The sequence below is a fragment of the Leuciscus leuciscus genome, assembly GCF_965113295.1.
Source record: "Leuciscus leuciscus genome assembly, chromosome: 18".
In the NCBI taxonomy this organism is placed as follows: domain Eukaryota; kingdom Metazoa; phylum Chordata; class Actinopteri; order Cypriniformes; family Leuciscidae; genus Leuciscus; species Leuciscus leuciscus.
The window spans coordinates 20,444,854-20,461,935 of record NC_138742.1 but is presented as its reverse complement, the minus strand read 5'-3'; the positions used below and the strand labels follow the sequence as shown (position 1 = coordinate 20,461,935).

The following is a 17,082-nucleotide window of genomic DNA, read 5'->3' as shown; positions in this document are numbered from 1 at the left end:
AACGTCTCTTTTCTGATGTTTTAATTAGATGGACTTCAAGGATGGGAGATTGTACGGAATGGAGGTGACCACTGGGTGACAGGAGGAAATAGGAACATATTTCCGGTCACCAGATGTTTTGTAACGTCATATGGGTATGTTTGATATTGTAGATCCTTCAAAAAAAGGTTTGAGCTCATTTAATTTCAGTATATGTAACAATTTAAAAAACAAATCTATCATGAACCCAATCACACATGAATCAGTCATAAACTTTGTCCTCAGGTTATGTTTGAAGCAACAGCTGATTGATTTGACGAAAGAAGGTTATAGTGGTGCTTTCATGGATCAACAGCAACCTCATATCATAATATCAGACTGGTGAGTGTCACTCAAACTCCCATTTCATGCTACAATATCTTAGGAGGTGAATTTAATATTTTATGTGATTAATTCTTGTTAATGACCTGTCCATCTGGGTCACATGTGCCTTATGCTGGAATTGTGCCTGGCAGTATGAGAACCCAAGCTGTATGACAATCATATAAAAAAATCTGCATAAGCTCTGACATAAATGGTACGGTTAAGTTTCAGGTAACCTGAGATCAAGTCCTGGCTCGTGGTACTTTCCACTCCTGTTCTGTTCCCCCCTCTCTCTTCAACATTGTTTTCTGTCAAGTCTCTACTGTCCTACACAACAGAGTAAAAAAACAACAACAAAGAAACCACACACATAGGACATAAATTGAATTTAAATATCATTAAAGGGATAGTTTACCTCTTGTCATTCCAAACCTATGTGACTTTCTTTGTTCTGTGGAGCACAAAAGGAGATTTTGAAAAATGTCTCAATGTTTTTATGCGGTCCAATGTTGGAATCAATTTGGAATCATCGACTTTTAAAACGCCTCCTTTTGTGTTCCACAGAAGAAATAAAGTCATAGAGGTTTGAAACGACAGGGCGGTGAGTAAATGTTGACAGTGTTTTATTTTTAGGTGAACTATCCCTTTAAGAACACAGTACCAATGTTAAATCAGGTTCTAAAATGAAAACACAATTTTAGAACAGGGGCCGTATTCACAAAGAATTTCAAGGATAAAAGTAGCTCCTAACTGGCGAATTTAGGAGCAACTCCTAAAAATAATGGGCGTGTCACTCGTAACTTTAGGACTCCTAAGTTTTTTGACTAAGAGTAATTCACGAAGCATTTTAGCCCTAAAAGTAGCACCTAAGCCTGGGACAGCTTAAAAGAAATCGAGAGGACTCCTAACTCACTAAGACCTATTCACAAACCGCTTTTTGTGGCATTTCACGTTGCGATGTTTTGAAATGCGTATGTGGCGGCAACAGGAGCTTCCAGTCGTGAGGGAACAATTTTGCATTGTAGGCATAACTAGGGATGCAATAACGCCACCAACAACAACCAAAACTAGGCTACTCATTGCATGTAAACTAATAACGTTTCATTGTGAATCAAATTAAAATGTTCTTCTCTTTGCAAACGTAGGCAGAGGCATATAGTGACAGATTAATTCAATAATGTTGCAAAGATATTGCATCAATCCATATGTTTCATTAGGCTACTAGGCTATTTGTTTTGCCTTACTCTATAGGCTATTTATTCAGTTATTCATCATCTTCCGTCCTTCGCACTACTTGTGTAGCGCTGGCATTCTCAGACCTGTCACTCATCATCGTAGGGGAGGTGTTTGGAATCATTCCCGCGTTACAATCATCAGCCAATCAAGGTGGTCACTTCAGTCAAGCTCGTGCATGAGTAATGACGTCATCCATAGCAACGAAGACTCACTCTTAGTTTAGGAGTTGTCATTTTTCTTTACTAAGAGTAGGTCTGAAAGGCGTTGTGAATAACTTTTAAGAGAAAACTCCTAGCTAAAATCTTTTAGTGCGATTTAGGAGTACTCCTAGTGGTGAGATAAAATGCTTTGTGAATACGGCCCCAGATCCACATTTCTGTGATGTCTTATCTGCAGGTATGCCCCACACTCTGATTGTGGAAGTGAATATCAGATCTGTGTAGAGTTGCTTGATGAGAAGAAGAAACCCATCAGTACCTTTCAGCCTGAGAAAGTTTTCTTTCAAAAGGGGAAAAATTATCCATGGTGTCAAGTGAGTAGAATAATACTGACAGTGTAGATATTCCCCTGTAATCAAACTAATAATAAAATCATAACTGTCCCTGTGTTTATTCTGCTTTACTTCAGATGACACACGTCTTTATGGATTATGGACTTGGAGTTCGGTTTATCCATTTCACACATGGAGGGAAGGATACAAAATTTTGGAAAGGCCAGCATGGAATACGGGTCACTAACAGTAGCGTGGAGATCTATCCAGTCTGATGCTACAGAGTGTTTTCCATATTATTATTTTTAACCTTCCTAAATTTAACAGGTGCAAAAGTGACCTTCAAATTAGGAAATGTAATGATACATTATGCCATAAGGAGATATATAAAATACGTTTATAATATGTCAGTGCCATTGTTTTGTCTCAAGATGCACACCAGAAATGTTTTTTCTAAGACACGTTTATAAAAGCTACTTAAATGCCCTAATTGAATTAAGGCCTAATCCTGGCATAGTCTTAGCCCTCTTTGTGAAACCGGGCCTATATGTTACACTGTTAAAATGAAGGACCTTAGTCGATGACTATAACTACAGCCATAGACATGCACTGCTTATTAAATAATCAATTACTTAAGTGCCATGCAGTTAACGTCAATAAACGTTTCAAAGTTACTGTGTGTAAGTGATGTTATGTTCAAAGCTTTGAACTTATTAATGTAAATTGAAGCTTGATTATGAAATAACAGTGGAAGGTTTGGGGCTTGAAGGTGACAAATCTCCTTCAAGGTTTGCTCTACATGCCTGATGTTATATTCTAGTAGTCTAGTTCTCTCTATGGTGATATTTACTTGTTTCATTTATTATTATACTTTCCTGACTGCATACTCAAACATTTGTACTTGTGTGTACTTTAATCATAACACCTTGTCACAGTTAGGTCCAGATGATAATGAAGGAAAGTTCAAAAAGGTTTCAGTAAACAAAAGGGTTCTTTAATGAAAACAAATTCAAGTAATCCACAATGATGAAGGCAAAGTAACAGAGTGTAGGCTGTTCCACAATCACACATCATACACCAACCAATACCCGACACCGAACAGAACAGGCAAAAGGAGGAACTTAAATATACAGTGATGATGAACTAAACTATGAACAGGTGTGTAGATGTCATGAGTGTCCATGGTAACTGATGAGTAGTGGGAAACAAAGACAAAGGAATACATGTGACTGACGAAAAACTAAAAGTCCATGATAATGAAACAGACAGAACATATATGTGACATAAGGCCCCCTCCCGGAAGGCACAACCTCGCGTCAAAACAGAATAGATGAGGGAGGGATGGCAGAGGCTTTGGCTAGAAGAAGGCGAAGGACTGGCAAAAGCAGACAGACCAACGAAGAAGACCAGGTAGGAGCAGCCATGGTGGAGATGATAGGAGTGACCAGGTGTATGAGACCCAGAGCGTGACCAGGACGATAGCATAAGAGCAGGGAGGATGGAGGGAGGACCCATGATGGTGTCTTGGCAGGCGACATCCGGGGAACGACCGATGGAGGTGAAGCCATTGCTATGGTAACCCGAGGCGCAGACGGCGAGCTGATGGACCAGAGTGACAACGCTGGCACTCAAGACCAAGGCAGAGCTGTGGTGACGAGTGTCCGAGGAGGAACCCGAGTGCCCGGTGCACCCGCGGACCAAGGTGGAGCCGGAGGGAGGACGGAGCACTGCGGATGCCGAAGCCCCAATGTGAGTCTGACCAGGGGTGTGAACCAGCAACCATCGTACTGTGGGAGTTTTGGTGTAGCTTGAGACTTTGGTCTGGCTAATAGACTGGGATCCTGCCTCCCACCCTGAGCTATCTGTATCTGTACTCTCCTCATTGTCGCTGATTCAGCCCAGTATAATGCCGGAGTCATCATCCTGTATGAATACTGATTCATCATCAGTGATCGTGCCCAGCCTCCCTCTCTCACCTCCACTGCAGAACCATTTGTTATTCAGATATTCCTCTTCAAAAGAAAAAGTATCAGCTGTATGAAAAGTGACCAACATTTGGTTTTTGACCATTGAAAATGTTTAACAATTTACTCATGGAGCCACAATAAGATCCCAATATCTCTGGAATTAACATATATAGGGCCTTCATGAATTAAGATACCAAAAGAAAAGACTGTTAAGAACCAGAAACTAAAAGGATATTAAGATATCTATAATACTTCTATAGTTACAGACTTGCAAACTTTGAGCAAAAAAACATGCTTTTTCCCATTTTTGAACTATCACCGTTGCCATATAATGCAACAAAGATAGCGAAATTTAACATATCTAAATCAACCTATCAATCTTTGTGTAAAAATAAAATAATGACGCTGCCATCTTTCTTAAGTCATTTTTACTCCCTTGTTGGCTCCAAATCTCAGGTGAAAATTTTAATTTTGTCCCCCTCAACAAAATAGTGGATTCATATTTTGGCTTTCATCATGTTTGTCTTTGTCTTAAGAAAAAAAATATATTAAAAATCAAAAATTTTAGCTGGGGAAGTTTCTGAAATTTGGTTGACTTGACAAGAAAGACCCTCATGTCGAGTAGTCATTGAATGCATTTTGTGCCAAAGCAATGATAAATGATCCACAGTTTTGCCCACATAGACTGATGTTGTGCTCACTGTGTGAAGAGTTTTGAAAAGTGTCCTAAGTATTTAGGAATGTGTCTATAGCAATTGTAAAAAATAACTGTTTGGTTATAACATTTGTAAAGGCAAATGAAACTTAAGCTGCTCATATAAATTACAGAAACGTCTGTCTGTCTGTCTGTCTGTCTATCAGTATGTCTGTTATTTGCATATCTCTCGAACCGTTAATCAGATGGATTTCAAACTTGACAGGTGTCTCGCTACGGGCACGAGTAAGTGCAGTGCCAAGTTTGACGTTGTTTGGATTAGAAATGTAAAATATATCGGTAAATATATCGGTAAAAGAAGCACTTATAGCAATTGTAAAAAATAACTAAATGTGTGTGTAAAGTAAGTGAAACTTAAGTTCATTAAAATATAAATTACAATAATCATGGTTTCAATCAGGTTAGTATCTGAAGTGACAAACAACTCATCAGTCTTTTATAGGCTACTCCAGATGTTAGGTTATTCATAATCCTCTCCAGTGAAGTCTCCGCTTTCTCGTGTCTGGTATATCAAAATGTTGAAAAGTCAAAGTGCTTAACTGGTCTCTGCTAGGAACTTTACTAGGACACCAAAGCCAATTGCAATCTTTTGCAAATGTTCCTGATAATTGATGCCATAGTGAAATACACTATTTACAATAGTACTTGTCACACATGATTCATTTATTCTGCAACTGCAAGTGTCCAATGAGATCACACCCCCATGAGGATAAAAAACTAACCAATGTAGAATAAAATATTTAAAAGAAATTTATGGGGAAATGACGCAATCAACAAATATTCCTGGTATTTTTATGATAATTTATTTTATGTATTTTATTTATTTTCATCAACATAAAATGCATTTATAATGGCATTCAGTAAGCGCAAATAAATAAATTGTAATTCAAACACACCAATAAATTGAGGTTAAGGGGTACAAAGCATACAAACATGGATCTTTTCATTCATCTTCCAATAAGCCAAAGATTCTTATCAAAGAATATATCCAAAATCAACATTATTGGAAAGATTCAGCCTTTTTGTTTTAAAACAACATATCTACATTTTAGATTAAAATATTTTCTCATAGAAAGCACACATACCTTTCACTGTTTCAGATCTTATCAGAATTAATAATTGTAGAATTGGGAAAATTACTATTTAGGGATTTTATAAACACAATAAACGAAATAATACCTAAAGAAAAGTCAAATTAAATATTTTCTACTGTCTATGCCTTATACTCCTGAGAACCCGTATGTTTTCGTCAGAGTTGTGGGCGGGGCTATGACGCTTACGGTATTAGAACTTTCGATTTGAGAAATCTCGTTAAACATGTAATTAAAAGGATTATACTGATTCAGTGCGTTTGAAGTCTAGAATGCTGCTACGTGTGACTAATGAGATATCTAAACTGGAAAGAAGTATATAACGGATCAGTTGGCAGCGTCAGCCGGTAGTGAGCTCCACTGCCAGATATATTTCAGTTTTCCAGAAGCAGATTAGAGTCCTGCTGCAATAAACATTCGTTATCGCTGGTTAGAAGATCAGATCGGTCTGACATATAACGAATGCGAAGGTGGCTATACTATTATTTGCGTTTTCTTTTTTCTTCTGTAACGTTGTCACATTGACAATTGTTTTTTTAAACGTAACTTCCGTGTTTTTGGAAGGAACTTAGGTACAGACGCGCAAAAGTGACTGATCAAATGTCATTAAAAAAAAAATGAAAAAGAGCGGGAACATTCATGTTACTTCGAGGGACTTTGAACCCAGAACAGACTCAGTAAGTTCAAGAGGTCTTGGTTTCAGTTATAGCCAGTTGCTATAGAGAATTAGCATCATATTATAACTTGGCCATACAATGTTGAAATTGACTGACTTGCCTTATGATAAGTCAATCATTGTGGACCAGCAATAAACCAGATGGTCATACCATCTTAAAATGGTCGGGGTGGAACATGGTGGTAGCAGATTACCAGCTTGGACCAACTAACAGCAACCATGTTCCACAGCTGGATCTAAATTGAAAGGTAATCTTAATTCCTCTGTCAGCAGCCAGATGTTCCTCTAGCTGTGGTTGAGGAGATCCTACTGAACCTGCCTGAACATCAGGTGGTGCGAGTCTGTCGGCTGGTGTGTCGTGAGTGGAAGGAGCTGGTGGACAGTGCTGCACACTGGAGAGAGCGCTGTCGGAGAGAGGGGATCCAGCCCTGTGATGCTTCCAGACCCCCAGAGGACTGGCGCCTGTTTTACTTTATAACTAAGAAACAACGGAACTTGCTCAAGAATCCCAGTGCTGATGGTGAGCCAAATCATGAAGATTGTACAATTGTGTCACTATAATGAATTTTTTCTTAAGGTAATGTAATGTCACTTTTCTGATGTTTTAATTAGATGGACTTCAAGGATGGGAGAATGAACAGAATGGAGATGGCTGCTGGGTGACAGAAGTAAATAGAAAACTATTTCCGAACAACACTGTCACAAAATGTTTTTCAACATCTCATAGGTATGTTTGATATTTTAGATCTTTCAAGAACATTTTGAGCACATTTCACTTAAGTCAATGTTACAATATGAAAATAAATCATGAAGCCAATCCACACATGAATCAATCATAAACTTTGTCCTCAGGTCATGTTTGAAGCAACAGCTGATTGATTTGACGAAAGAAGGTTATAGTGGTGCTTTCATGGATCAACAGCAACCTCATATCAAAATATCAGACTGGTGAGTGTCACTCAAACTCCTGTTACATGCTACAGTATCTTAGGAGGTGAATTTCATATTTTATGTGATTAATTCTTGTGAATGACTTTTCCATCTGGGTCACATTCACTTTGAATTGTGGAATTGTGCCTGGCAGTATGAGAACCCACGTGGTATGATTTTTATATGTACATTTTTTTAAATGTTATTGGCAGATTATTGTGTATTTTTATTGCAATAATCTGTATACATTTTATGTAATCAGGACAGAAACTGAATTCAATTGAAGTGTCACCAAAGAGATAGTTCACCTAAAAATGAAAATTCTGTCATCATTTACTCACCCTGTATTGACTTTTTTATGAAGGTAATATGATGCCATAAAGAATCGCATGCGCAGGGTAAGATTTGTGAAAGTGTACATAAGATTGCAAGCGTAAATTAAATTAGCATGCGCAAGAGAAGATTTGTAAAGGTGTAAATCGCCTTTCAAGTGTAAGAAAAAAATATTTGCAGCATTTTACTGTTATTCGTAAGTGTAATTCATGTATTGTGAAGCTTCAGCTTCATGCTAACGCAAAATAAATAGGATCTGTATTCCTCTGACTTCCATTTTTCTGCGCTTACACTTTTGGCATAGCCTGGGAAAACCCAGACAACTTCCGGCAAATTTAGATTTGCTCTGCAGTCTGCAAGTAGTCAGGCAAAGAGCTCATTCAAGCCCATTTCTAATCCGTCGAAATCGCGGCACCAATCAGAAACGTTGGGGCGGGCTTTACACGATGACGATCGCTCTGATTGGTTTTAGGTCTATCCAATTGCGCCCAGAGGCATTTGAGCGACGTCGGTTGGTGAAGCGCAGCAACTTTTAAATGCATTATTATATTAAAATTGCAAACACATGAGGACAGTCTCCATGAAAGACCCACTGGCAGATGAACGTGCTACTACATTTCTCTCCGAAACGGTAGGAAATGAAATTAGATTTAATAGAGGATTTTAACTGTGACAAGATGATTGACAGGGCAGTTTCCGTGACAGGATGCACGCGACAGATCCGTCCGATAAAGATGACGAAGTAGTATGTCCAAAAGCTTGCCTACTTTTTTGTTACACATTAAAAAGTAAATACCTTTTCTTCACAAAAAGAGTAAATACTTTTATGGCGTAGTGTAACTTAGGCGAATTGGGACGCAGCATATGGCTTTAGTTTACATGATGACGATCGCTCTGATTGGTTTTAGGTCTATCCAATTGTGCCCAGAGGCATTTGAGCGACGTCCGTTGGTGACGCCCCTTTGGAAATGAGTTATTAATGAAGCTTTGCCAGACCATAACTCAGTTACTACTGAGAATGGTCTGGTTTTTTTTAACCAGGCTACTTTTGGCACGTTTTTTGCGCACAAATACGGCCAAAAGCATTGCAGGCCTGTGAACAGCAATTTGCAAGCGAAAACAACAGAGTTGGGAACTGCAAAACAGATTAGTTGCGTAAAATCAAACTTTGTGTAAAAAATAAACTGTTGCAAATGTCTAAATGACTTGTTGTGTACATGAGGCAAAAAAGTTCCCGAAAAAAACAGATTTGTACAGTTGCGTCTTTCTTTTACCTGCGCTTCCAGTTTTGGCACAAAAAAGCTTATTGAGCAATCATGATTTATTTGTTTATTTATTTGTTTATCTATTTATTTAACATGTATGTGTGCATTAAAAGTACCATTTCGGGAAGCTTGTCATCGAGAAGCTCAACTCTCACTCATTGAGTTTTGCAAGCGTGAAGAGGAGGGCGGGTCCACCTTCTTCATGTAGCCAATCAGATGAGTTTCTCGATGATTCAAGGTTTACTCTTATCTGATTGGTTCAACAAACACGCCAGTCACCAGAACACATCTTTATCTTCATTTGGCTCAGAAACGTTCTCGTTGCCGAAATGGTACTTTTAATGCACACATACATGTTAAATAAATAGATAAACAAATAAATAAACAAATAAATCATGATTGTTTAATAAGCTGTGCACCATTAGGCTGATTAAGGCTGACTAAGATTCATACTGAATTTCAAGCTGGTGTTTACGTTATTGGATTGAATTTTTATATATTATATAATATGTTACACCACTGTGCTGATGTTAAACTTTACAATCAATACATTTAATACCCATTCTTTATGTAATAATACCATTCTGATGCAGTGTTTTTCACATCATGTCTCTGTTCATGGTATTTAACACTCAATTATATATTTTGAAATATTGTCTTGGTCGCACTGTCAATATTGATTCTGATTAGTGACTGATCAAACTATTTTATGTAGCAAGTATGAATAACAAAATGCTTTCTCTGTGTCCAGATTCGACTGTAATGAAAAACTGATACTAAATCAACATAAACTCAACTTTGACAAAAAGTAACTAATTATGTCTGAATAAAAACCCAGCAACCAGGGAATACACAGCATCTTGATATGTTTATATATAGGGCTATACAGCTATCTAGTGGTTACACGATGGCATTGCAGGTGATAAATGGTGCATCATTTAGAGATGCTCTTAAAATACACGTTAAAGGGAAAAAATATTATTGTAATTCATTTTAGTAAAATAATAATAGTAATTCTGGAATCCTCCCAATCAGTAGACAGGTGAAATTATGCATGCAGTAGTGCAGATACTACATTTTCTTTCTCAACACATCAGCTCGAAATTCAGTATTGACTCATATAGTCAGCCTAATGGTGCACAGGCTATTAAGCAATCATGATCTATTTGTTTATTTATTAACATGTGAAGATAAAGATGTGTTCTTGTGACTGGCGTGTTTGTTGAACCAATCAGATAAGAGTAAATCGAGAGTCATCGAGAAGCTCATTTGATTGGCTACATGAAGAAGGTGGACACGCCTTCCTCTTCACGCTTGCAAAGCTCGATGAGTGAGAGAATCGTGCCAAAACTGGAAGCGCAGGTAAAAGAAAGACGCAACTGTACAAATCGGGTTATTACGGGAACTTTTTTGCCTCATGTACACAAGTCATTTAGACATTTGCAACAATTAATTTTTTACACAAAGTTTGATTTTACACAATGAATCTGTTTTGCAGTTCCCCACTCTGTTGTTTTCGCTTGCAAATTGCTGTTCACAGGCCTGCAATGCTTTTGGCCGTATTTGTGCGCAAAAACCGTGCCAAAAGTGTAAGCGCGGAAAAATGGAAGTCAGAGGAATACAGTTCCTATTTATTTTGCGTTAGCATTAAAGCTGCAGTAGGGAACTTTTAGAAAACGTTGACTTAGCCTGAAAATTTGAACAAGCACAGCTTACAGGTCACTCCCCCTTGCTCTCTGCTGCGCTACAGCCCTCCCTCCACAGCTCCTCCCCCACCACAATGGAGCCTGCCGTGAATGCGCAGGCTAGTAAACAGGACCACCGATGACGGATAAACAGTTATCGCACATTCACTGGTAGGGACGAAACATCAACAATATGCTTTATATTGACTATGGCCTGCCCATACTTTGACTTCAAACTTGGTCCTCAAATCATTACGTATTTTGGAATACATGTAATGTTACTTCATAATGTTGCACTCTTTCAAATAGCTAGCAAGATAATATAACGGTAACGTTACAGTATGTAAGCAATTATTCTAGCGATGTGTAATGCTAAATAACTTTTGCTAGTACATTATTTCAGCAACATGACAAGCCAGTGAATAAGCAGGTTTCAATTGTTTGTTTTGCACAGTGCGTGACATATCTGTATGTTATGCGGATAATGCGGCTAGAGTTTTGACACTGAGTAAATGGGCTCCGACAGGCTTGTTTATCGTCATCTGTCTTTTTCCGTTTACCTGTCTTTGTTGTATGAGCAGGTGCCACTCGAGAAATTGGCAGTTTTGGTTGTTTGTCCCTCATTAGCAGAGCTGCGGCACACCGGCAATCTTGATTTTGAACGACGGACGTATATACGCGCTGTGCAAGAGAGGGGTGTGATCAGCGCGTACACGCTTGATTGACACTGCTAAGACATTCCTCCTGGCTCTGATTGGTTGTATCTGACCGGGAGCGGTGTATTTCTGCAAATGGCAATAGGACCACTGGGAGGAGCCAGAGGAGCTTGATTTTTTCACAGATTATCTGTCTCATATTCTACTGTCAGGACATAATAAATACATTTTTACAAAAGTTACCTACTGCAGCTTCAAGCTGTGAAGCTGCAGCTTCACAATACATGAATTACACTTACGAATAACAGTTAAACGCTGCTAATATTTTTTTCTTACACTTGAAAGGCGATTTACACCTTTACAAATCTTCTCTTGCGCATGCAAATTTAATTTACGCTTGCAATCTTATGTACACTTTCACAAATCTTACCCTACGCATGCGATTCTTTATGGCATCATATTACCTTAATACTTTTTTTCTACAAAAGAAGATATTTTGACTTTTTTTTTTTGTCCATACAATGAAAGTTAATTGAGTGAGTCTAGTGTTGTTTGGACTTATCAACTTTCAAAACATCTTAATTTATGTTCCGCAGAAGAAAGAACACATGTTTGGAATGACATGAGGGGGAGTAAATCATCCAGAATTCAGAATTTACATTTTTAGGTGAACTATTATTTTAAGAACAGTACCAATGTTAAATCTGGTTCTAATATGAAAACACAATTTTTGATTATCTGCAGGTATGCCCCACTCCCTAATTATAGATGTGAATATCGGATCTGTGTAGAGTTGCTTGATGAGAAGAAGAAACCCATCAGTACCTTTCAGCCTTATAAATTTTTCTTTCAACAGGGGGACAATTATCCATGGTGTCAAGTGAGTAGAATAATGCTGACAATGCAGTTATTCCCCTGTAATCAAACTAATACTCAATGCTTAACTGTCCCTGTGTTTATTCTGTTTTCTTTCAGATGACCCACGTCTTTAAGGATTATGGACCTGGAGTTCGGTTTATCAGTTTCACTCACGGTGGGAAGGATACAGATAGACAGGTCTGGGCAGGCTGCTATGGAATACGGGTCACTAACAGTAGCGTGGAGATCTGTCCAGCTGCAGAGAGGTAGTGTTTTCCTTCTTTTTTTTCTTTTTTTTTCATTCCTAAATTTAACAGGCACAAAAATGACCTTCAGGTGAGGAATTCTAATAAATTCTAATATGTTATAAGGACATATAACAAGTTTTACATTACAAAGGTCTATTGTAAATGTATTCTGTTCCAATAATTATGGTTATACTTTTAAAATGAAGGACCTTAGTCGACAACTATAACTACAGCCATAGTCATGCACTGAATATTACCAAAATCTTATATTATGATATAAGTAATTTTATGTAACGATAACAATATATATCACAATTGAGTTTCTTTCGCGTCTTATTGTGCTTGAACAGTTTAAAGTCTGTTGGATAAAATATCGAAATGAAATATCTTAATCTTATATGAGTGTACCGTACATAATTTTAATCGTATAAGTATAAACTACCTCTTCTTTTCCTCCATCTGTCCTCTCAGATTGTTAAGCAAAGATTAAAAAGTGGTTTACATCAAATCTTCTTAAAGGAACATTCCACCGTTTTTTCATATTAAACTATGTTATTCCCTTAACTAAGACGAGTTGATACATACCTCTCTCGTCTCAGTGCGTGCACTCAATCGGTTACACGAGTAGTTACACGACCAAGTATGGTGACCCAAAATAAAACGTGGCGCTTTTCTAAGCGGGTAAAAAGGATAACTATAATGTATGGCGGAATAGCACTTGGGAGCACTTCGACTCGGCGCAGTAAAAAGTTACGTTGGTTCTAATGACAGAAGGGAGAGGATTTTTCAGGAGCAAGCCCGTAGGCAGGGGGGGTTCGGGTGGTTCGAACGAACCCCCCCCTCACTGCCAAAGGTCCAGAATTTAAGTCGTTTTTTTTTTTTAATTTTTTTTTTTATGTGATTATTGTCATCATTGTTTTAATCAATGCTTGTGACAAATTTTGTGGGTTGCTGTTTCAAATTAATATGATATTGTAGCTGGACGTGTGTGTGTGTGTGCCGCACGTGCAGTTCAGAGAGAGTTCTCGCAATACACTTTTCAAAGCAACGGTGAAGAAGCATCGCCTCTGAATGATGGGGGGGAGGGGTTATATATATATTTTTTTATTAAAAGGATTTCTATATTTTATCCACTCAATAGTCTACAATATAATAGCCATATAAACGTAGCGTAATTATAATAATAAAACAGTGGGATATTCAGTGATATTGGCTGTGCAATATCGACTTTTGTGATTGGCCAATACCGGCAGACTGGAGCCAATGGAAATGCTTCTCCTTCGGTGCGCGTCTTATTCCTCTGAGAACTTCAAAGCAGACCGCTTGAGGTAAATTATCAGGAATGATTAGTATATTAATTGATTTACGATGCCTAGTATGTGAGAGTGTTATGTCTGTAGCGTTAATGATCTGTTCTGAGCTCATGGCTAGCATTAAAGGTGCTTGCTGGTGATGCTGAGTGTTTTTTATGCGTGTCATGTTATCCTTTATTTATTAACTGTTATGAGTTTATTTTGCACCGATTCACTGATAGTGTGAGGATGTATGACATCACGAGTATGTACTAGTTGAGTGAAGTTGGATGTACACTACCGTTCAAAAGTTTGGGGTCTGTAAGATTTTTTTATGTTTTTAAAAGAAGTATCTTCTGCTCACCAAGGCTGCATTTATTTGATTAAAAACAATAAAATAAAATAAACAGTAATATTGTGAATTATTATGACAATTTAAAATGAATGTTTTCTATTTTAATATATTTTAAACTGTAATTTATTCCTGTGATCAAAGCTGAATTTTCAGCATCATTACTCCAGTCTTCAGGCCAGGGTCACATGATCCTTCAGAAATCACTCTAATATGATGATTTGATGCTCAAAAAACATTCATTATTATTATCAATGTTGAAAACAGTTCTTCAAAGTTCTTTGATGAATAGAAAGTTCAAAAGAACAGCATTTGTTTAAAATAGAATATTTTATATCATTATAAATGTCTTTACTGTAACTTTTGATCAGTTTAACTCATCCTTGATGAATAAAAGTATTGATTTATTTTATCTCTCCCCCCCAAAAATAAAATTAAAATTCTTACTGACCCCAAACTTTTGAACGGTAGTGTTTAATCTTACAAAAGCTTTAGATTTCAGATAAATGCCGTTCTTTTGAACTTTCTATTCATCATAGCATCATGAAATAAAAATGTAAATAACTTTTTTCCACACTGATAATAATAATTAATGTTTCTTGATCATCAGATCATCATATTAGAGTGATTTCTGAAGGATCATGTGACACTGAAGACTAGAGTAATGATGTTGAAAATTCAGCTTTGATCACAGGAATAAATTACACTTTACTATATATTCACATAGTGAACAGCTGTTTTAAATGTTTGTATTTTTAATCAAATAAATGCAGCCTTGGTGAGCAGAAGATACTTCTTTTAAAAACATTAAAAATCTTACTGACCCCAAACTTTTGAACGGTAGTGTATATACATCTAATGAATGAAATTGGAGTGTTTAGTCATTGACAAAGTTGAGCACAAATTAGTGCATAAAAGGTCACCAAAATGAAGTATTTGAACCTCATAATTAAATACAAAAGGAGGAGAAAAACTGCAAAAAGGTCCACTTTTTGAAAAAAAGAACCTCCCCTTTCAATAGGCTGGCTACGGACCTGAGGAGTGATGATATTACTGCGCCGAGTCGAAGTGCTCCCAAGTGCTATTCCGCCATACATTATAGTTATCCTTTTTACCCCCTTAGAAAAGCGCCACGTTTTATTTTGTGTCACCATACTTGGTCGTGTAACTACTCGTGTAACTGTATTTAAATAGGGAAAACGTGGAGGTGTTTGGTCGCTTCTAACTTCATCTCTGTTTGGACCCTAATGAATGAACTAGGCTAAGCTAAGTGCTATCAAAGTGTTGTCGCGCGCCAGAGCGATTGAGTGCACACACTGAGACGATAAAGGTATGTATCAACTCGTCTTAGTTAAGGGAATAACATAGTTTAATATGAAAAAACGTTGGAGTGTTCCTTTAAACTTAGCAGTAAAACGGAAATTCTTCTTGTCGGCTCAAAAACCAATCTGGCAAAATCTACATGTTCATCTGTGAATATTGATAACTTTCCTGTTTCTGTTTCTAAACAGGTTAAAAGTTTGGGGGTCATCCTTGACAGTACTCTATCATTCGCAGCACATAAACAGTGTAATTCGCTCTGCATATTTCCACATAATATTAAAGGCATAGTTCACCCAAAAATGAAAATTCTGTCATCATTTACTCACCCTCAAGTTGTTTCAAACCTGTATGAATTTCCTTTTTCTGCTGAACACAAAAGAAGATATTTTGAAAAATGTCTGTAACCAAACAGTTGATGGACCCCATTGACTTCCATAGTATTTTTTTTTCCTACTATGGAAGTCAATGGGGTCCATCAACTGTTTGGTTACCGACATTTTTCAAAATATCTTCTTTTGTGTTCAGCTGAAAAAAGAAATTCATACAGGTTTGAAACAACTTGAGGGTGAGTAAATGATGACAGAATTTTCATTTTTGGGTGAACTATCCCTTTAACCGACTTCGTCCGGCAAAGAGCTTCGTCTCTCAGTAAAGAGCACTGCGATTCTTGATCATGCTTTAGTCACTTCCTGTATTGATTACTGTAACACTCTTTTTCATGGACTGCCTTCAAAGCTTCTCTACAAACTCCAGCTAGTACAGAACTCCGCTGCTTAAATTATCTGCAGAACTCCTCTACCTCAACACATTACTCCCATATTACAACACTTGCATTGGCTCCCGGTTAAATATCGTATTGAATTCTTCTTCTTACAAGGCACTGAATAATCTTGCCCCTTCATGCTTATCTGACCTTCTTCATATCAACACTCCTACTTGTACTTTAAGATCATCTTCTGCACTCACTCTTGTTCTCCCTCGAACTCAACATTACTTCTATGGGGTCCCGAGCCTTTTGTCATGCAGCTCCTTATTTATGGAACTTGCTGCCACAGGATTTGCGAAACAGTGAAAGTCTTCGTGTTTTAAATCTCACCTTAAGACCCATCTTATTCGACAGCCTTTTATGTGATTACTTTTATGTTTGTATTCAGTCTGTCCAGACTGTAATAATGATTATTTGTTTAATGTTAATTGTTTTATTGTGTTTGTAAGGTGTCCTTGAGTGTTATGTAAGGCGGGTATAAATAAAATGTATAAAAATGATAATAATAATAGATATAAAGACATATGTAGGCATATTATTAAACAAAACTTTAAAAATGCAACAAAAAAACATGTAAATACCATAGACTGTAAAAAAATGTTTCAGCTTGAATAGCTCTGACCATGTTAACTGAAGTGTTGAGGTAAATAGTCAACAAAACGGTTATTACATGCTTTTCAATCCACACAGCACCACCCAATAAAAAATGACCATGCACACGCACTTACTAACACTGTAGAAATGTTGCATTATTGGCACCTATTGTATCTGTTGGCGTTCCTTTTATTAGGGGCCAAGCACTGAAAGTGCGTAGGCACCTATTGAAATCGTTGGCGTTCTTACTATTATTCTTGTTC

The 17,082-nt window shown here is 37.3% G+C and overlaps 1 protein-coding gene across 2 annotated transcripts in view; it reads left to right on the top strand.

The window, feature by feature from the left end:
• The window catches only part of LOC309481499 (uncharacterized protein), a 45,543-nt gene that overhangs the window by 14,626 nt on the left and 13,835 nt on the right, over positions 1-17,082 (top strand). For both annotated transcript variants that reach the window (XM_082146450.1, XM_082146451.1), the window contains exons 13-16: positions 29-134; positions 7,370-7,465; positions 12,131-12,266; positions 12,362-12,510. In XM_082146450.1, the coding sequence (XP_082002576.1) occupies positions 29-134; positions 7,370-7,465; positions 12,131-12,266; positions 12,362-12,510 (487 nt within the window). The remainder of the gene's footprint in view (positions 1-28; positions 135-7,369; positions 7,466-12,130; positions 12,267-12,361; positions 12,511-17,082) is intronic.